This window comes from Paramisgurnus dabryanus, chromosome 17, assembly GCF_030506205.2.
Source record: "Paramisgurnus dabryanus chromosome 17, PD_genome_1.1, whole genome shotgun sequence".
In the NCBI taxonomy this organism is placed as follows: Eukaryota; Metazoa; Chordata; class Actinopteri; order Cypriniformes; family Cobitidae; genus Paramisgurnus; species Paramisgurnus dabryanus.
This window is the reverse complement of record NC_133353.1, coordinates 26,948,986-26,972,527: the sequence shown is the minus strand read 5'-3', so window position 1 is coordinate 26,972,527 and position 23,542 is coordinate 26,948,986. Positions and strand designations below refer to the sequence as shown.

The 23,542-nt window shown below is 37.1% G+C and overlaps 1 protein-coding gene across 1 annotated transcript in view; it reads right to left on the bottom strand.

The window, feature by feature from the left end:
- The window catches only part of mboat2a (membrane bound O-acyltransferase domain containing 2a), a 75,669-nt gene extending 53,279 nt beyond the window's left edge, over positions 1–22,390 (bottom strand). Inside the window, exon 1 of the mRNA XM_065288467.2 lies at positions 22,118–22,390. Coding sequence (XP_065144539.2) covers positions 22,118–22,195 — 78 coding nt within the window. The 5' untranslated portion in view covers positions 22,196–22,390. The remainder of the gene's footprint in view (positions 1–22,117) is intronic.
- Positions 22,391–23,542: the final 1,152 nt, after the last annotated feature.

Sequence of the window (23,542 nt, the reverse complement as noted above, 5' to 3'; positions counted from 1 at the left end):
CATGCAGGAATTGGAAAATAAAGTGCAGGACTTGCTTGATGTTAAAGGAACACGCCGACTTTTTGGGATTTTAGCTTATTCACCGTATTCCCAGAGTTAGATAAGTTCATACATACCCTTTTCATCTCCATGCGCCTTATAACTCTATCTGACGCACCCACCCACGCTAGCCTAGCTTAGCACAAAGACTGGAAGTAAATGGCAAGAGGCACTCGGGAGATGGGTGCTTGTTTGCCCGGGCCGACAGCATCGAGTTTCTGTCATGATAACACATTGACCCCAGGGGATCTTTTTAAAAACTTTCCATAATTTTACTCAAAGTCAACGAAAATCGAGCAGGACCAAAACATTTTACAGCTGATCGCTGTGAAAAACGTTAAGCGACGACGTCAAGTATAACCGCAGCAATGACAGTGTTCTTAATATGACAAAGTAAGTGTTTTGATTAATGACATTAATGTTTATATTTTTAAATAGTGTGTACAACTGTTCAACTAAATTGAGTAAAGAGTATAACATGGCAAAGATGAATGCACATTTATATAGGCTATTGATTCAATAGATTTATAGCATTTTGAATAAAAACTTGTCATGGATTTATTGCATTTTGTGGAAAAAAATAATCTGTTTTTATAATAAATCTTTGAAAATGAAGTTATGGATTTGAATTTTTTTATGTTTTTATCACCTAAAGATGCTATGTGTGAAAGTTTGTAACAGAAATAGTGGTTTTCATCTTGACACTTTCTTGGTATAGAAAACACGTTTTTACCGAAATTTGTCAAAATGGATTTATTGCATTTTGGAACCAAACTCTTCATATGTATATAAATAGGAAAATGTTGGGAGTTTTTTTCTCACTTATTGTAAGCAGCGTGTTAGCTGGAGCCATTTATTTCCAGTCTTTATGCTAAGCTAGGCTAGCGGTGGGTGCGTCAGATAGAGTTACAGCACATACGGAGATGAAAATGTATGGACTTTTCTAACTCTGGGCGATACGGTGAATAAGCCAAAATAACCCAAAAAGTCGGCGTGTTCCTTTAAAGTAGTTATTAAGAGAGATAAAGTTTCCAAACAATAAACAATAAAAGAAAGAAACAAGTTGAACATATATTTTTCCTATAGATATTGTTTTTTACTTTATGTGTGCTAAATCTTTTAGTTGTTTCACCAGTGATTTTAAGGTATGGATTTACTTTGCTGATTAACTTTTAAATTAACTTTTCATTTTCTGTCGGTCTTAGTACACAATGTAACTACAGAAGAGTCAAGTTTTAAATAGGAGAAATATCAAAACTCTTTGGTTATTTTTGAGCACGATGCTAATGGTCTAATCAGATTCAATGGATTATGCTAAACTATGCTAAAAATGGTACCACCAGACCCGGAGATCAGCTGAATGGATGCCAAAATGGTAAGAATCAAATACATCATACATTGTTTTGAAGTTTTTTAACAGAAAATGTCAAAATACAAATAACTAATTTTTGAAAATGTGCTTATTCAGACTCATTTTTCCTGCATGAATTGTTTACCACAAAACAAGTAATGTGCTATAACAAAGTAAATTAAAAAAAAGGCAGTTGTTTAGATTTCATGTGGACTTTAGAGTGTCGACTATAAATGGCTACCTGAACCACAACACATCTGGTTCTAAAACACACACAGAGCGTTTCCCCAACCATGCAAATGAGCATATGTGGATCACCTCCCGTTGACCTCAGGTTTACCATATTTTCAACTGTCCACACTGCCTTAACTCTGAACTTCCTACATTCATATATACTTAATATAGCTTTTCTAGTAATGGTCTGGCAACAATCTTAAAGATTTCACTTTTGTAGGTTTATATTGCACTAAATGATGTTGCTACAATTTCTCTATGCTTTTTACGCTGCTATTTGTGATATTATAATTCCTTAAGTAATGTCAAACTCCTGCTCTTATATCATTTTTACTTCTGTTAAGGGCCATTTCCATGAAAAATGGAAAGTCATGTCTAGTTTAATATGACGGCTGTTATTTACCATAGTAATTGACTAAATGTCTGATTGAAGTATATACCGTTTTATTAGAATATAATCCATTTATTAGGACAAAAATATATATCTATATACTATAATAACTTTTAATAATTTTCTAAAATAATTTGTGGTTTGTTTTCTTGATCTTTTATGCAAAGCTGCTTTGGAACAATGACTTAACAAGTGGACAACCCCGAAATACAGGTGAAAATGAGTTAAAGGTGCACTGTGTAACTTTTAAAAGGATCTTCTGACAGAAATGCAATATAATATGCATAACTATATTATCAGTGGTGTATAATAAAGATATGACAAGATAAACTGTATTGTTTTTATTACCGTAGAATGAACCGTTTTTATCTACATACACCGCTAGTCCACTTACATGGAAGTCGCTGTCATCTTTTTTACAATAGCTCTAAACTGACAAACTGTTCGACAGAGCGCGTTTCATCCCTACGTTGTCCCAGACACCAAAGATCTATTTTACATCTTAAAAAATTCTTGTAAAATGTCCCCTTTAAATGTATCCAATCATTCAAACTGCTTTTGAAGTTGGCGATGGGGTTGCATGCAGGTGGTAGTAAATGCATTGATGCACCCCAGTCAACAGCAAAGAATCAACCTTTTATGTAACATATAATAACTGAAACCACAATGCCACTTGTCATTGTTTATACTAGGGTTAGCAACTGCATTTCACTAACTCTCGCAACCACCATTCATCATTTCTACAGAAACCCAATATCAAACACAATTAAAGATAAAGATGATTACAGAAACACTTATCGTTTCAACATTACCCATTTAACCACTAGTCTGAATAACATTAGTCTCAGTGGTAAGGGCGCAGAGACAGATAAAGAGAGACTGATGACAGATTTTGTCCCCCTGTGGCTCTAAACTGTCTCCTTCTCGCAGCCAGCCATCTGGCTCACTTTCCACAGGCACCTTCTGCCTTTTCATCTGAGAGAAAAATATACGAAAATAGCTGCATATGGGAACAGACAGGACAGACTTATTAAAGGTCAATATTAGAGTCTGGTCACTGTGTGCTGTGTAAATACAGTACTTCAGTGAACACTAAACCAACTTGTATTAGGGTTTTTTTAAATGACGCATCATTAGTGGTTGGGTATTTTTAAAGTAAAAGAAGTCAGCAAATATATGTACAAAGCCATAGACAAACACAGCCACTGACATACATGCTTCCAGATGTAAACTGGTTTACTGCCATTGAAAAAAATACTGACATGATCAACCATTCCTGACTTCCAAAAATGTGCTAGGTTGTTTCCATAGATATATACACTAGATGTCACCTTGGGGTTCTAAGCATGCGTCAAAACCGCCGCCATCTTGGAACAGGGGTCTTGTCATAGGAAGTATAGGCTTCTCCGTAAGCTGGTAAGCTGCTTTCTCCGCCTGTACTTCGAATTCTGGATGATTCCGGACTTTTGTGCTGTGTATGGATGTTAGCACTATGCATTATAGTTAGAAAAAGGTGTTTTTTTCATAATATCAAAACTTGAATTTTTTTCTGGACTCAATGCTAAATACATGTCTGACTGTTGAAACGAACCAAAAGAAAACCAAGAAAATCGCATTCATGACGATTTATGGTGATTTTATTTCCGTTACACCATTGCCTACAATGACGCTGATGCGGGGCTCCCCTGTTTCAAGATGGCGGCTCTATTTGATGCATTCGGTCCAATGAACTGCCAAAGCCAAGGCGACATTTAGTGTACATATCTATGGGTAGTTTCTAGGGGTTTCAAGCTAGCAAAAGCAATACTACTTGGTAGGGACCTGGCTAAGCAAAATGACCTTATGTCCCCAACAAACCAACATATTCAAAAGATTTAAGACATTCGACTTTGCAATAACAATTTAAATTTCAAAAAGGTTTATTAAAATCTACCTTTCTACAATACCAAAATCATGGTAAATGTTCATTAAAGGGGACGTTTCACAAAACTTATTTAAAGGAATAGTCCATTTTCTAAAAAAAAATCCAGATAATTTACTCACCACCATGTCATCCAAAATGTTGAGGTCTTTCTTTGTTCAGTCGAGAAGAAATTATGTTTTTTGAGGAAAACATTGCAGGATTTTTTTTCATTTGAATGGACTTTAATAGAGCTCAACATTTAATACTTAACTCAACACTTAACAGTTTTTTACAACAGAGTTTCAAAGGACTCTAAACGATCCAAACGAGGCATAAGGGTCTTATCTAGCGAAACGATTGTCCTTTTTGACAAGAAAAATAAAAAATATGCACTTTTAAACCACAACTTCTCGTCTATCTCCGGTCTTGTGTGACCTAACGTAATTGCGTAGTGACGTAGAAACCGTAGTGCGGACCATTGTAAACAATAAACTGACACAAAGATATTAATTAGTATCATTCCACATACAACAACGTCGGAACGGTCCTCTTTCTCCACACTTGTAAACACTGGGGCGTGTTCGTCCTCTGTGACCTCTTGACGTCATGACGTATTGCGTGGGGTCACGCTGGCGCATCACAACTGGATCTAGACGAGAAGTGGCTTAAAAGTGCATATTTTTTTTTATTTTTATTCTCAAAAATGACAATCGTTTCGCTAGATAAGACCCTTATGCCTCGTTTGGGATCGTTTATAGTCCTTTGAAACTCCATTGAAAAAAACTGTTAAGTGTTGAGTTAAGTATTAAATGTTGGGCTCTATTAAAGTCCATTAAAATGAGAAAAATACTGCAATGTTTTCCTCAAAAAACATAATTTCTTATCGACTGAACAAAGAAAGACATCAACATTTTGGATGACATGGTGGTGAGTAAATTATCTGAATTGTTCTTTTAAGAAAATGGACTAATCCTTTAAAATGTCAATAAATCTTTGGTTTCCCTAGAGTGCATATGTGAAGTTCAATCTCAAAATACCATATAGATAATTTATTATAACATGTTAAAATTGCCACTTTGTAGGTGCGAGCAAAAATGTGCCATTTTTTGGTGTCCTTTTAAATGCAAATGAGCTGACCTCTGCAATGAATGGCAGTGCCGTGGTTGGATAGTGCAGATTAAGGGGCAGTATATCCCCTTCTGACATCACAAGAGGAGCCAAATTTCAATGACCTATTTTTTCACAAGCTTGCAGAGAATGGTTTACCAAAACTAAGTTACTTGGTTGATCTTTTTCACATTTTGTAGGTTGGTAGAAGCCCTAGGGACCAAATTATAGCACTTACAGTAAACGTGGACAAATATAAGCAGCACTACTATAAATATTATTTTAAGTCTTGTAGAATCAACATTTACAAACTAAAGGAATAACAAATATACAGCGGAGATGAGGTGAAGCAAGGTCAAGTATCTCTGAGAAGTGGAAAGGAAAATAAACCTGCAAGTTAGTCATGTTTACAGTCTGGACCCCTGACTACACTCAAACAGTTTTTGAAAATTATATACACAACTAAAAATAGCACAGCTATACTCAGAATGGACAAAAATACAGCTGAAAGAAAACCCATGTTTAATTCAACAGATAATCAAGGGATAGTTCACCCAAAAATGAAATTTCTGTCATCATTTTCTTATCCTCATGTTGTTCTAAACCTGTATACATTTGTTTTTTTATAAACACAAAAGAAGATATTTTGATAAATGATGGCAAGCACACAGCTGATTGTAACCATTGAACTTCCATAGTAGAAAAACAAATATTATGGCAGTATTGTGATAAATGATGAAGAAGATATTTTAATATATGATGGTAAGCACACAGTTGAGGCCGGTACCCATTGCATTTCATCGTATTTGATTTTCCTACTATGGAACTCAGTGGTTATATTCAGCTGTGTGTTTTCCATCATTTATCAAAATATCTTCTTCTTTGTTCATCAGGAAAAAAAGACATTCATACAGGTTTAGAACAACATGAGAATGAGAAAATGACAGAATTTTTATTTTTGGGTGAACTATCCCTTTAAGATCAACATAGCCAACCCACTGTACTGTAGGCCATTTGATCAACCACTTAAACCGGATTGAACTGTGTGTCATGGAAGGTTTTTAAGACCAGCTGGTGCCTGAAAATGAGATGTCTGTCTGGAATGAATATATTAAATAGTGTTTAATATAATAAGCCCTTGGTGTATTGATTTTTCAAGGGTCATGTCAAGAATGTGTGCAGAAAAAGCTTGTCATCTATGGATATAGTTTTAAAGTGGATGGCCAGATTCCCATTCCCTTGAGTGTCTTGGCAGAACCCAATAAAATAATTCTATGGAAGGGAATGGACACATTAATACTGTAGGGAATACAGATAACTTTAGACACAATTATTGTTATTGTTAGACACAAGATGTGAGAAATGAAAGATGGGCCTCTATTGCGATTAAAGTGAAGTCAATGAGTGAAATCAAATTTTGATTCTTATAATCTCAAAATTACATTATGAGACTTCATAGACAGGATCATAGTTAGAATACGAGAAATAAACAAACAGACCAACATCCACTTCACATGTGTAGTTACACAATCTAATCCTTTCTGATTATAAACTACAGTAAAAACTATTGAAGTTGACATGACTACAGGTTACGTCTTTATCATTGCGTGTGTCCTTTTAAATGCAAATGAGTTGATCTCTGCACTAAATGGCAGTGTTGTGGTTGGATAGTACAGATTAAGGGGCGGTATTATCCCCTTTTGACATCACAATGGGAGCCAAAAAATTTTCACATGCTTGCAGAAAATGGTTTACCAAAACTAAGTTACTGGGTTAATCTTTTTCACATTTTCAAGGTTGATAGAAGCATTGGGGACCCAATTATAGCACTTAAACAAGGAAAAGGTCAGATTTTCATGATATGTCCCCTTTAATTTGCACTGGACTAGATTCTTGTGTTCACACAAACTGGCTATATTGGTAAGCTGATAAATGCTGCCTTCGAATGCAACAAGGCACAACCAAATCTAATGTTTGCTTCAATTCCTGTCTCGCAAAAATGCCCCTCTCTCTGATACCACCTGCAACCATTTAGCAAGTAGCAAATCATTGGAACTTGATTGGTTCATTGACAGAATGAATAAGAGAAATAAGAAAAACCAATGATATATGGCCAAACAAATTTAGTTATTCCAAGTCTTTTCCCTTATGATTCATGATTTTTAATATATACCCAGGGCAGCCACACTATTAAACAAATGTCTTTATTTTACTGATGCTACACATTCTAACTGACTGGATGCTGCACACTAAGTATACTTGCCGCTGCTCCATTAACAAATCGGGGGTAAACAATACTTTTTCATTTGACTGCACATCAACGCCCAACTTGCAAGCAAAACAAGATCCTCGCCTGTATCTGAGCAACCAACTGCTCAACAGAGCAAAACTTCGCCAAAGGGAGGCCAGTCAGCTTTGAGCTGAGACCCGTCTCCTGAACAAGCAAAAGAGGGATGGTAAACTTATTTGACAGTTTATGCGACACTGATATTGTGCTTTATAGATGCCAGGTAACAAGACTAACAGATATCTCTGCACAAGATCAAGATCATGTCTTTCTACACATTCAAACTTTACAATCATCTACAAGCCGTAATAGATTAGAGAAGACCAGCAATGATGGATGTGAATAAACAGCGACTTTTGTTGCAGTTTGAGTTAAACCACTCCCTTAACTTGGATCATCTTTGTTTTCTCTGTTGCAAACAGAAATACCTATGACACAGTTTTTTTACCTGACGGGAGGGGTTCTGGTGGACCAATCACAGCGCTTGCGAGGTGCACATCAGGCTACGCAGAGCTACGCACAGGCTACAGATAACCTACGGCATAGAGCTTACGCATGACTATAAATTGGGCTTTACTCTGTGGCAAGTGGGTGGGGCCCTGGAAAAGATTGCAGCGATTAGCAAATAGCAACATGACCCAACTTCCAATGATCCAATAAATTCTCGATGGACGAATTCAAATCCTACATTTTATTCTCATTTCAGAAGCCGTTTCACTCACATATACATCACGATGGGAAAAATAATATAGCCTGATCTTACGAATTTCCATGTTATAGTCATGGAATATTTTGCTCATTTATCCGTGTCATTGTCACGGATCTCCGCATTTTTCCATGTCCGTACCACAAACTTTCTTTTCTGTGTCAGTTTCACGTATTGGTTAATCAATTGATTTTCCTATTTTCTTACCATTGTCGCTTGGGTTAAAAACACTTTCTGTTATATAAAATGACATCCTAACCCAAACCCAACTCTAAACCTAACATCAGGTGACAATTGTTTAAAAATCTGGAAAAATTTGTATAAACCAATAGTTAAAAAGTGACATCCTAACCCAAACCCCAAATCTAACCCCAAACCCAAGCGACAATGGTTTAAAAATAGGAAAAACAATTGAGTAACGAATACGTGAAACTGACACGGAAAAAGAAAGTCTGTTGTACGGACACGGAAAAATGCGGAGATCCATTACAATGACACGATATGATAAATGAGCAAAATATTACGTGACTATACCACGGAAATTAGTGAGATCAGGTTGGAAAATCAGACAACAGCTACTTCCATTTCATTGTGACTTTAAATAAAAGTCTGGTCCTCACACAACATTATCTGAAGACTTCAAAAATCTTTGGAGCACAAACCTAATGTTGCATTCACACTTTCAGGCTGGAAATATCTATTTAGACCGATATGGCATTGATATTGTTCCTTTTTTTACTATTGTACAAAAAAGTCTTTCCTTGATTATTTTTACTTTTTCCTTGACCTGAATATGATATGATAACAGATCATCTATTGGTCACACACATTCAGTAGATACAAATTCGCAGGTCAGAGTTCATCAAACTTGAACTTGAATGCACTAAAGTAAAGTGCGTTTCTGACGCATTCCCATGCTTATGAATGGAAGTCTTTGGAATGAAACTTCTAGTTTGATCATAGCATTATGGATAACATGAAAGGTGTTTTATCGTTAGTGGCTATCTGTACCCCTCCTGTACCTGATCAAGCTATACAAGTACCCCTTTGTCACCACACTATAAAAATTTTAAAGGGGACATTCCACAAGACGTTTTTAAGATATTAAATAAATCTTTGATGTCCCCAGAGTACATATGTGAAGTTTTAGCTCAAAATACCATATAGGCAATTTATTGTGACATGTTAAAATAGGCACTTTATGGGTCTGAGCAAAAATGCACCGTTTTTGTGTGTATCCCTTTAAATCCAAACGAGCTGCTCAGGTGGGCGGAGTCTCAAGCGCTCGCGCTGTAGACATGACAGAGCATCGAGGAAGATTCTCTCACGAAAGAAGCAGTGAGCGATGTTAAGCATTATATATTTGAACAAGTTTAAAAAGTCAATCATCTGTTTTACGCATACTAAATACATGTTTATCAGCAGATGGGGAACATTGTGGAATAAAAATAAAGACTTTTAGCTCTCATGCTGCTGCCAGTGTATTAAACAGGCACAATGATTTTCACAATGATTTTCAGCATGTTACAAATAAAATACACGTCCACAAACACTCAGAAGTTTACTTTTTGACCAAACCACACGAGCACATTTAAATGATCTGTAATAAAACAACACTTTTAATGCTTAAACTTTAGAGAAACAGATCAAATGACATGTTTAAGTTTATTGTGTACACATATTGAACACATTCGCGTTTCTGTCAGTCTCTCATCTATCTTGTAACTCCTCGTATTCATTTGACACTATAGAGAAACATTAAACAACATATTTACTTATTGTGTATGATAGTGAATACGCGTTGTTCTCTCACTCTGTCTCGTGCAGTGCATTAATCCTCGTGTTCATTCATATAAACTTCAGAGAAACATATTAAACAACTCTCTCTCTCTCTCTCTCGTTCGTTCGCTCACTTGCTCTCTCTCGCTCACTCGCTCTCTCTCTTTCACTAAGTTAAGGTTAATCCTTTAGAACGTTAATTCAATCTTTAGAAATATTATTAAAACTACAAGTTATAAGATTGTGGCTCCTGTTTGTGTTTGAGGGAATACAAACGCGTCGTGCTGTCAGTCATTCTTTCTCTCGGTCACTCGCACTCGAGGTAGCGTCATGGTTGGATAGCGCAGATGAAGGGGCGGTATCATAATAATCAGATCCCTTACCTACGTCATGCAGGAAGCGAAATCCGCATGACCTATTTATTCACATGCTAGCAGAGAGAGCCTTACCAAAACAAAGTTACAGTGTTGCTATTTTTCATGTTTTCTGGGTTGGTAGAAGCACTGGGGACCCGATTATAGCACTTAAACATGGAAAAGTCTGATTTTCATGGAATGTCCCCTTTAAATTTAAAGTCGGTGTAATCAAATTGAAGTTACAATTCATTGCAAAACTTTCTTGACTAGTGATGTGTTTATCATAAAAATAAAGTTGAATTAGCTTAAATTATTTCAACTTTATTTTTAAAGTTTATAAGAACTCCATACTAGTCAAGAAAGTATAAATAAATTGTAAATTCAAGTTAATTTAACTTAAAAAATGAAATAGGAGAAAATAGAAATTTTTACAGTTGTCTTTAAGATAATCATTAAGCAGAAATCTGCTTGTTGGAAGAAAGAAACAAGGCCGTCAAGTCGGGCCTGCTGAACCTGCATGCGGCACCTGTAGCTTCCCATGGGAATCTTAATTTCACAACTGTGTGACACACCACTACCTCCGCTGCACGTTTAACATCCTGCCAGCTCACCCCCACACACACACACATCTATTGTGCATTACTGATTCACTTGGCAATCCATTTCTGAAATAAGCACCAGCAAGTCTGCATACAACTTTAACTGCAGGCAAAGATAAGGAGCTAGTCTGCTGACTGCAGAAGGAGTACTTAAGATAAGCCACGCTTTCTCCGAAGCTTTACTTGACCCAACTGCCAACAGGGAGTTTTTTCACCCTGATACAGCCCTGTATTAAAATCAACTTACAGTCTAACTTTACTGTGCACTCAGTCAAGAAACCCTAAATAATAAAAAAAAAACTAGGGAAAGCCTTAAAAGGCAGATTGTTCCCAATAAAAGATCTCTTTGTTAGTTCATGAGACATGAATTTAACATGAATAACATCACACATTAAAACGTTCATGCATTTTCTCCGAGCTAAACACAAGGACAGTGTTTGAACCCAAGGCCCTTGTCTCCATCTTTACAACATCACTGCATCAATGATTCCAAGCAGTAAAATGAAATAGCTTTTCACAAAATTGTGAGTGATGCTTGCCCTTGCAAAGCCCCACACCACAAGGTGTGCCCTGGGTAGTTGCAATAGATTTTTACTGATCAAAAGAAATCACATAAGGTTTCAATGATATTTTGGTTCATAATCAAGGTTTGCACAGCACCGCTCCTTCAGTGGAAGTTTATGGGATAATTTAGTCGTTTTATTTTCCAACATCACTAAAATCAATTGCTTGGAAATGTAATAGACTGTTGTTTCAGGCGCAAGCAGACAATTAACAAAGATAAGATAAACTTTGCATTAAAAGAAGTGTTTTAAAAAAATATCTGTATCCACATCCGTAGCGTTGACTGCATTCGGTAAGCAAACTATTCAACCATGTTACCTGTAGTCCAGTTCCTCATTCTGGCATAGTTTAGTTTTATTATTTTATAGTTTAGTTTCATACATATATACAATCTACACACACACACACACACAAAGTATATATATATACATATACATTTATATATACAGTACTGTGCCTAAGTACAAGTCTTAGGCCACCATGCTACCATTAGATTTGTTGTTTTTGCAATTGTATAGTGATCATATATAATTATTTATATATTTATATATAGTCTTTTTATTAGAATAAAAACAGAAAATACACGAAATGTGTGTAGTATTAAAAACAGTATAAAAGTATAAGCTGAAGTGTCAAGTATTAAGGTTAAACTCCCCTTCCACTTGAGCAATAGCAGGCAACTCTTGAGCCTAAATGAAATTAAATCCTAATTTCTCATTTTAATCAAATGACTTCAGGACTTGAAAAAAGCTCACAAAAGATGTGTTTTGTGCCAAGAGAGGTCACACTTAATACAGACTGATGCCTGAAGAAGACATTTAGTTCTGAATATTGTTTTGTTTTAAATTTTGTATACATATTTCCTGTATCTTCTGTTTGCATCTTAAAAAAAGTGAAAAATAAATCTGGATGGACAATAAAACTTTGCTAAAACAACAAAGCTGCTGGTGGTGGCCTAAGACTTTGCACAGTACCTTATTAAACTTTCAAGGACTTTCCAGGTCCAATACCCTCAAATTCAAGGACTAAATGTGGGGACACATTTCAAGTAAGAACAAGGTTACATCGTGTTACCCTTTTAAGATACATTGTTACAGTTCCTTTTCGAGGAACTCATGCTATGCATTTTGGTATGAATCAACATTCGCATACAGAAGATAAAAGCATTTACAGCGAACAGTTTAGCATGTGTGCTTAAAAAGTCTAGAATTTTTTGTATATTATCCTACACTCCAGGGAAATATATGGATTTTTTTCCAGAAAACGTCTTGCATAATGGATTCAAGCACTTCCGATGACCTGTATCTATGTATGTATATTTTCAAAAACTTCCCATGACCTTGAATTTTTATCCCCCAGATTCACAAACTTTCAAGGATTTCAAGGACCCGTGGGAACCCTGATATATATATATAAAATCAACAGTGTCCAACACAAAAAGCTTCTGTCACAAGCAGCAGCCTCCTGTTACATCCCTTCATGTCGATCCAACAATCACAGCTTCCTTGGTTGGCTATAAATAGCTCACCATTCAAGCCTTCCCTGCATGACAAACAGCTGCCATTTATCCTGCTTTATACAATACACCAGTCTAGCCAAAAAGCTAATAGTAACTGAAGCCTGCTCACCCTTGGGTCTGTCACCCAAAAAGAGTGATGTGATCATTTAAAAACAAGTCCCAACATTTTTCACAGACTCCCTGTCGATTGCAACTCTTTATTTTGGAAGCCAATCACAACAAAGGGTTAAAATAAGAACTGCACCACAGCGTCAAACGAAACACTGTGAAAAACAATCGAGTTCTTGCTGTCATGTTTGCGATACAAGCCGCTACTAAGGAAATGAGGAAGAATTGAAGAGCTCAGATGTAAAACCCTCTAAGTTTTCTTGTGAATGAGAATTTCTATCAGACTCTTAAAGGGACAGTCCACTTTTTTTAGAAAAAAAATGCTTATTTCCAGCTCCCCTAGAGTTAAACATTTGATTTTTACAGTTTTGGAATGCATTCAGCCGATCTCCGCGTCTGGCGCTACCACTTTTAGCATAGCTTAGCACAATCCATTGAATCTGATTAGACCATTAGCATCGCGCTAAAAAATAACCAAAGAGTTTTGATATTTTTCCTATTTAAAACTTGACTCTTCTGTAGTTACATTGTGTACTAAGACGATTTACTAAGATTTTCTAGGCAGATATGGCTAGGAACTATACTCTCTCAAATAGGAAAAATATCAAAACTCTTTGGTTATTTTTTAGTGAGATGCTAATGGTCTAATCAGATTTAATGGATTGTGCTAAGCTATGCTAACATTGGTAGCACCAGACCCAGAGATCAGCTGAATGGATTCCAAAAAGGTAAAAATCAAATGTTTAACTCTAAGGGAGCTGGAAAATGAACATATTTTCAAAAAAAGTGGAGTGTCCCTTTAATGGCTTGCAACAACAAACCAGTATTTCTGAATAAACAGAGGCAGGGATTAACCGGATTTGGTGCAAAAATATTTGATGGACGTATAATATGTGCTGAGCATAACATTTGGGTTAATATCATCATCTCGTTTTTGACGGAGGTGGCGTTGAGCGTTTTTTTGCCACTGAGCCTTTGAACTTACGCACAACTATAAATTCCGCTTTGGTCTCCCTTTCTCTCTCTCTCTCTCTCTCTCTCTGATCTCTGCACTTCCTTTTTAACTGATGACCACTAATGCCTCCATTTACCAGTTTCCTTTAATGCTGCCTGCAATTTCAAGATACACCTAGGAAAAGGTGCATCAGTTTTACAATGCAAAGGCAAGCTGAACCAGATACAATTCTCCATGCAACACTTCATTCTTCCAGTCAGCAAATTCCCTTCTGTTGGACTTCCACCAAGCCTTACCATCTATTAATGAGCTTGCAACTAAAAAGTGAAATGTTTTCAAAGCAGTAGGCTTTTTTCCGGTAACTGCAAGGACAGATCTAGCGAGGGCATACCGGCGATCCGACTGTAATGACTCACAATGAGCCTTAAAACGTTCCGGTTGCTAGGATACATCACTACCACAGAGCCACGGTGGCTGGAAATTGACAATAAGTAAATTGGGAATAGATGCTGAAATGTGATAAATTTCCTTTTCATTTTGAGTCATGGCGCAAGTGTAAAAAAAACATCACACCTGGGCAACGCTGGCAACCGGCACCATCTGGGAGAAGACAAAAGATTTTGCCTACTATATGTCTGAAAGGATGGAAAATTGCTTCAGGACGGTCTGTTAGTGTCAGCTTTCACTATATGCCTGCGGTGTAGATCTGCTGCTACATTACATGCACCTGCCACATTCATGAGCAACTTCCTACAACAACCCATTAGCTTTACCAGCAGGGGTGATGGAGCAACCAGCACTTCTGCCTTTTTATTGAGTCCTCAACTGTATAAAAATCTAAATAAAATTAACAGAGAACTGCCGCATGGTAATATACCCAGTCTTACAGAAGCACCTTCATGTTTAAACAAGTCTACTTAAAACAATTATATTGAGAAAAAACTGACATGCTCTTGTTTTCTCCCTCTGGTTAGAGCTGACACTTTAACTCTATAAGGACTTTCTTAAAAATTAGTCTTGATGAATAAGATGTGCGTGCACCTACATGCAATGAAGCGAGATCATGGGAACCTGGGTACCCAAAACAATTTATTCATCCCTGTTCTTTTTGAGCTGGATGATGCCCCTGTAGGGGTTAATGTGAGGTTATTTAAAGGGGTCATATCATGATATTTTTTAAGATGTAAATTAAGTCTTTGGTGTCCCCAAAATGCGTATGTGAACTTTTAGCTGAAAATACCCCACAGATAATTTATTATCGCACGTTAAAATTCCCATTTTGTAGTTCTGAGCAAAAATGTGCCGTTTTTGGGTGTGTCCTTTAAAATGCAAATGAGCTGATGAAATGCAAACACTGATCACAATGATGATGGTTTGTTGCAATTGAAACTCAATTGTGCTGTAATTTTTTTTTTCTCTTTGCACTAAGGGCGCACTCACATTATCCAAACCAAACCAAACCATGCCCCAGCGCGATTGTCACCCCTCCCTACTCCCCCAGATGCACGCACTCACACTGTACTTCTAATCGATCCGAGTCCGGGCGCGCTTTCATCATTAAGATGCGATTGTTTTGAAAAAGCAGGAAGTAAAGCTCTCTCTTAACACTGGAACCCACCGTAATGTTAAGTCTGTGTTTTTTTATTCGGAGTCGTTTGGTGCGCGATTACAGACAGCCCTCTCACATGTCATCATATTGCTTAGTTGATCTGTCACGTGTGCAGCTCGGACATTCCCGTAACCCCGCTGCGCGAATCAAAAGGTTTTTACGGAGGCAGATGAAGGTGAGTGGGCGCGCAACTGACGTCTTCACCTTTTGAATCGCGCTCAGGCGCGATTGCGCTCACACCACAGCCTTCCGCACCTGAGCCCAAGTGAACCGCACTCCGGCCCACCTCTGCAACCCGGCCGCGGCGCAATTAATCAATCCGCGGCTGGGCACGGATCAGAGCGATCACACTAGTCAATCAAACCAGGCTTTGGGGGTCAAACACGCCTGAGCGCGGTTTGGTTTGGATAGTGTGAGTGCGCCCTAAATGGCAGTGCCGTGGTTGGGTTGTGCAGATTAAGGGGCGGTATTATTGTAATTCGTCTTGCTACCTACCTCACAAAACATGCAGGCAAAATCTGAAGGACCAAATTATTCACATGCTTGCAAAAATTGTTTACCAAAACTAAGTTACTGGATTTATCTTTTTCACGTTTTTTTTAGGTTGATAGAAGCACTGGGGACCCAATTATAGCACTTAAACATGGAAAAAGTCGCTATGGCACCTTTAATAGAGTCATTCATGTAATCACAGCTATAACATATTAGTATCATATTAGTTCTTAGTATCTTTTACAGTGGTAATGTTTCTAAAGTAGGACAACAACTCAAATACTTTATGCAGTCCAAAGTCCAAATCTCTTCCGTGGGCTTCACAGTGCTACCTAAAGACACTACACTTTAAAGGGATAGTTTACCTTAAAATCATAAATGTCATCATTTACTCACCCTCATGTTGTTCTAAACCTGTATGAAGTTCTTTTTTCTGATGAACACAAAATAAGATATTTTAAGAAATGATGGTAACAGTAAGTGACCATAGACTTCCATGGTAGGAATAAAAAAATATGACGGAATTTAATGGGTACAGTCAACTGTGTGCTTAACATCATTTATCAAAATATTTTCTTAGTCATTTATCACAATACTTTGAAATATTTTTTTCCTACTGTGAAAGTCTATGGTCACATACTGCTGTGTGTTTACCATAATTTCTTATAATATCTTCTTTTGTGTTCATCAGAAAAAAGAAATTCATACAGGTTTAGAACAACATGAGGATGAGTAAATGATGACAGAATTTTCATTTTAAAGTGAACTATCCCTTTAAAAAACAAAAACTTGGTTCAACCCTAAAAAAGTAAGTTACCTGGTTGACTTAAAAAGTTATTTCAACTTAAAAATATTAGTTGACACAACATTTTTACAGAACTGTATTTAACTAGTTAATTCATATTTACAAGTTGTATTAAATAAAAAATTGAAGGCAACCAGGTAACTTACTTTTTTAGGTTGACAAGGTTTTCTAAAGTGAATACAACCGTTTCTTATCTCTACACCAGCATGTTTAGTGTTTATAAGGTGTCAATTCTCTATATGGTCACTTTCAAGTGTTAGACAACAGTGTAGCACAGACTCGGGCATAAGAGCTGTCATAAGAATTGAAAATACAATTTCGCAAAAAGGTTGAGGTGCTTTCTCAGGCAATTCGGAAAAGGTGTATTTCGCAATTGAAGGTCACCTGATGTACGCAAGTCACATAACCATTATTTGAAGATGACTAAACCTCCAAGAAACACCTCATACGTGTCTGATCCCAAGTATATGAGGCTTTCTTGCCAAATATGTTTGGATGACACTCCTACATCTTCATTGATTTAAAAGAATCTATTATTACCTCCAAGAAAACATTGTCGCTCCCAAGTACGTATAAGAGGTTTTCTTTGGCATTAATACTCCTCAAGTCTCCTTTGAGTTAAAATAATGGCTAGTGTGTATATGTGATATTAGTAAACATGCCAACATCCATTACATGATGTTTGGAATGACTTATCGCGAGAGGAAAAACTATGTGTTTGTTGCTTTTCAAAATTGGTTATCATACTGCTGTCATTTTACAAAAGTTTTCGAAAATATTAAACTAAACAGTTCCTTATATAGATACAGGCTGCACCCGAAAGCTCTGCTTCCTTCGGAGGCAGCATTCCAAGGCAAGAAAGCATGAAGGCACATCTGAACCCAATGTTTGCATGACTTCCTGTCTCTAGAGATACCTTCACACAATTCTTGGCATGTTTGTGCACGGGGAATGTGATTGGTCGAGCCTGGTCAAGTTCAAAATAAATTGGCGGCCAAAAAAGCAGATGGAGCACAAATTTAGTGTTTTCTTTTGACACAATTTAAATGCATTTCTGTCGAGTGATTAGTATTGTAATTTTCAAATATGGGATTAGTTATCACAAAGGCACTCCCTGTTTATATTTCTCCCTGTTTATATATACCTGCCTATGACGGCTGTACAATTGTGTTTTTTCCCGGAGCAAAATCATTGCCTTATGAGTCAGCGAAGCAACAAGTCAGCTGCCTAATGTGGCTTTCACATAGGATGCAGTGTGCGCTGCGCTATAAATCCCATTCATTTCAATGGCTTCCACCGCGCGAGGGCGTTTTTTTGTTGCGTCGAGCAAAGCGCTAGCGCAGCAGAGCGCAGCTTGCGCTCACGCTGCGGTCAAAGTTAAAAAAAGTTTAACTTTTGCGCTGCGTGCTGTGACGATTAACCGCGCGACCAATAAAAACAGGGCATCCAAACAAGCAAATCAAAATCAAAATGGACAAAAAGCTTATATACGGTGTGTTTCGGAATTCCCGGAGCTTTATAATACAAGTTTACGATCCTATAGAGACATCGGAAGGAAAGCCGTGTCATGGAAACACGTAGTAATTCAAGTTGGCATGTCAGGTGTGGTTTAATTCAAGTAGCTTGTTGTAGGTAGGCAGCTTAAAGTTACGTGATATGGAGCCGGGCAACATCAATCTCTGTATTACTCATCCGCTATTTAACCCAAATATAAATACTGTAGTAATTTATTGAAAACCCCGCCTACTTTGTCTGGCCATCAGAGCACAAATCGCTTGGCTGCGCTGAACCCAGTGGCGAACCCAGCGTACAGCGCCTCCTATGTGAAAGCCGCATAAGGGGGTGTGCACACCAAAGCTTTTAAACGCGGCTCAAAACGCCTGGAGGACGACGAATGCCTGCAGTGATACTTCTGCTTTGTTTATCAGTCATTGTACGATGCGCTTGGTTGTTGTGATATTTGTCTCACCCCTCATAAACTGTGATTGGATGGCCATGTAAGAACTGACATTGACGAGCCAAGCTTTTTTACTCAAAGTTGAATATTTTCAACTCTCGTGCCCAGTGCTTTTTTGAAAAACGCAGAGCTTCCATTGGAAACAAACGCCGGCCGCGGGCGTAAAAGCTTTGGTGTGGACACCCCCTAAGCTTTCAAACACAGCCACAGTCTGACTTTGTCAGGTCGACAAAAGTCCAAACATGATCTAATGTGTCAAATAGAGACAGGGTTAATGTTGCATTGAAAATGATTTGTAGATAAAGTCAAAGTCCATTATGACCAAAATGTACTTCGGCACATCAACAGAAAATAATACAAAAAGAACAGTTCAACACTTCCATAAGCAGAACTCCACCAGAGGCAACTGGTGCCAAGAGTCTCCTATTAAAAGAAAGAGAGAGAGAGAGAGAGAGAGAGAGAGAGAGAGAGAGAGAGAGAGAGAGAGAGAGAGAGAGAGAATACTCCTCTGAGAAATCATGGCTGTGTCTTGTGCATCTGCTAGGCTCACTGGGGTAGGAGACAAGAGACCTGTGTGCTTCCTGATAACATGCCACTAAAGACAATATGCACAGTCTGCATTCAGTGAATTTAAAGCTTTGATATGATATAATATGAAATAATATAAGCTCTAGTGTGTACTAGTGACATGAAACAACTTTAAGGACTGTGGTCTATTTTAAGTCTTCCTTAAACTAGAATCCATCAGCCTCTGAAGGTCATTGGGTCAAGAAGAATTTCAGAAAGTGAAGTGAGCCTTGCCACTATGAAGGACAAGGCATTAGTCATCTTTGTGGCCAATTATATATTTAGAAGTGGTGCATCGCATAACTATCCTAATATTTTTTAATCAAACAAATTAGTGTTTTCAAACAAGTTTCATGGACACACCCACACACCGATTGAATCAAAAAAGAGATACCCTGCCCCAAACTCACATTATTGGTTGTTGCTTTGTTATTTAATTAGCTATTTAATTAAAACAAGCCAGTAAACCGAGGAGCAATATGCTAATACCTTAAGGCTTATATGCAAATTGGTTATCTAAGTGCCCTTAGTGACACGGTTATTTTAACATCCCAGTCTCAAATTAAACACTTCTCATCTTCCTTTGCGGATAAACTGGAACCAGTCTAGCGATCCAAATGTTATGTAATCTCCCGGCTGGCTGAGGCTCAGGAAGTTGTAATCCTGACAGCTCATTTCATGATGGGCTATATTATTGATTTCTGTCACATTAAAATGATCTCCTGAATGGAACCATTGTGCTATCTGCCAAAAATCTCATTCAACAAAGTCTGAGATTCATGCCAGCACATGGCACTATGGCTCTGGATATAACCAAATAGATTTACAGATCAAAAATCACCTTCTTTGCATTAGGGATGCATAACGATTAATCACGATTAATCTATAGCAGAATAAAAGTTTTGGTTTACATCATATATGTGTGTAAACTGTGTATAATAACATTGTGTAGATAAATGCACATACATGCATGTATATATTTAAGAAATGTTAACGTGTATATTTATATTATATATAAATATATATTTTTCCTTAAAATTATACATGCATGTGTGCATATTTACATATACATAATTATTATACACAGTTTACACACATATATGATGTAAACAAAAACTTTTATTCTGCTATATATTAATCGCGATTAATCGTTATGCATCCCTACTTTGCATCCTTGATTTATCCTGATGAGTAGGCTACTACAGATTAATGTTTAGAGGACTGCTACCATCAATGTATGTACAGTTTAAAGTCTGACATGCACTTATAAATATATTTAACAATTATAGGTTGGCACATACAAAGAAAGACAAGAATGTTCACACTCCAGAGCGACTGCATTTTTAGCCACATTCCACATGTGCAGCAGACTCTTCTGACCCAAGAGGTCAGATGAGTTGAAAAAGACAATACGGGTACAGTATTAATGGGTACAGGGCAACTGTAAAGATGCTTTATCTGAACACTTTATCAAACTTGATGTGTTTATAAAGATATTGTAATGAGGCTGCATGATCCAGGAAGGATGAAAAAAATCTTGCACGACCAGAGATGCGAGCAACTTTTTGTAGGTTAAAATAACCTCTTACACCACATTGACAAACTTGGGTCATACATTTTTAAGATGCGATGCATAACCTTGATACCTCCTGTTCATGAAAATAAACGTTCGATTACTTTTTTGCATAGCAGGCAGATTTTTAACTGCAACAAGAAATCAATTTGTAATGCATACCCACGCATAATATCGGCAGCGATGTATGTGGAGCAAGGATAAGACAATGCAGTCATATTACTTGTTGGAAAGGGTGTGAAAGAAGGAATTTTAATTTATCCAAAGGCAATATTAATTCATTCACCCAATCTAGTTGAAAGTAGGTAGCAAACCATTAGCCATCTGTGATCAAAGGTACTTGTTCTTAATATGCTTGTTTATTTAGATTACCATAAATATTACATGCAGTTACATTTAGTAGTTAAGATGTGGTAAAGCAGTTTCTATATGTGTGACGTCACAAAACTGTCGGTAGGCACGTAGGACGTCGAAAAAGTATGAAGCCACATTTGTTTAAAGATGAAAAACAAAACTTTTGGTTCCATATGCAATACGATTACCAAAAAGAATAGTTTATTATTTAGCTATTTTTATTATTATTGTTGTTGTTACTAATAATAATAGTTTTGTATAATTTTTGTTTAAAAATATTATTATTATTTTTTTATCTTTTAAAATCTATTCAACACAAGTGACGACAAAATGACGTATTATGCAACATTGTGAAAATGAAACAATCTCTCTAAAGCCTCGATTTCTTTCATTATTAATAACCGTTTAACTCAGATGTCTTTCAAACCTGTTAATCCATTCTTCTTTTACAATAACCGTCTCTTTAACTCAAGTATAATCGTGACCACGGCTGTGTTTTAAAACCTGAGCTAACTACCTAGAAAGCATTTGGGACGTCAGAGTCACGAGCGTGCGTTTTCGTGCATCGTGGGCGCGTGTTTCTCAAAACTAGCCAGTCAACACGCTATGTTTTACGACACAGCCATGGTTCACTTGTCATCAGCCAATGTTTAGCGAAAACACAGGCAGGAAAGGAAAAACTGCCGTTGTGTAACATATAATGACAAACAGGAGGACTGTAATGTGATACACTCAGCTCATAATAAAACGCTTATATCACGCAGTCGATGCCAGAGATGAAGTGTGCTGTATTTATAACAAACGATTTCAGATCAGCTAGCGACAAACGCGCAGCATCAATGTATGTTAAAGTGACAGTTACCTGGTCCAGTGGTAGATTAATAATCTCACTGATTGGCTGCAGTACTGTAAAGCCAGTGCAAGCCGTCGTGATGGCCATGATTCAGTCCAGCTCTCGGCTCCCTTGAAATCCCACAAAACGCCGTCTTCCCTCAGTCTCCCTCTTTCTCTCCTTTTCTGGCGTTGTCTGTTCGCTGTGATGTCCTCTTGTGCTCCTCTGGTCGCGGACTGTCAGTGCTTTTTCTCTTTTGAACATCAACACAAAGCTCGTGTAGGCGGACTGTGTCGCCCAACCCCTCCATTACATCAAAATACAGCTGCTAAGGACAGACAACTTTACTGCCACTCCCATTCATTCATAATCCCTCCCAATTACTACTGTATGTATCAACATGTGCGTAGGCCTATACAAGCAGTAGAAAACATGCACTACATAAAGTATTGAATTATGTTTGTATGTAAGCAATATAATATAGTTAAGTAAATGGGACAAGTGCATGATTTCGCAAAAAAATTGATTATTGATATTATCAATACAATGTTTACATGTTGCTTACCAAATGTTCCTTTGTAATAGCAACCATCTCCAATAAACCTTTGAGCGGTGGAATTTAAGTATTTGGCAAACACTCACATTTAGGCCCTTGTATGCTGCATTGTGTATTTTAAGCACATCCTATGCAAATCATTCTTAGCACAACCACTTATTTTCATATCCGTTTACATGCTTGAGAAGCTGTACAGAATAATATTTTGGCCAAACGCCTATTGTTTATAGCCCCACACTTCATCTTATTTTAGGTCTCAAAATATGTAAAATATATATATAATATATTATCTTTCAACAAATTTGTTGTGGTATCTCAGTTAAGGTTGCAAGAGATCTGTATTCACAGAATAAACAAGACCTTGGGCACTGTGGTGTGGAATAATGTGTATATAATGTGCATTTATTGGTTCCTATAGCCTATAGGAGATAGTATTTAAGTCATGTGATGTGATTTGCACCATGGTGATAGAATGACCTTAACATGAATAAAAGCATGTTTGATAGCATTTAGTTTTTTGAACATACAACAGGCACAGAGACAACCTGTTATAGAGGAACTATAGAAGTGAGGCAAATGCCAAACTATTTTTGCGAATACTCTTTTCATTGTATCAGGGCACAATGTTCTTTCTTTGTTAAAGAGATAGTTCACCCCAAAATTACAATTATGTCATAATTTACTCACTTTCATGTTTGTTACAAACCTGTATACATTTCTTGGTTTTGAAGAAAGAGATTTCGAAGAATGTTCGTAATCAAACCATTCGTGAGCCCCATTCACTTCCATAGTATTGGCTCACGAACGGTTGGTTACAAAATATCTGCCTTCGTGTGTATCAGAGCAAAGAATTTATACAAGTTTGTAACAACATGGGAGAAAGTAAGTGATGACAGAAT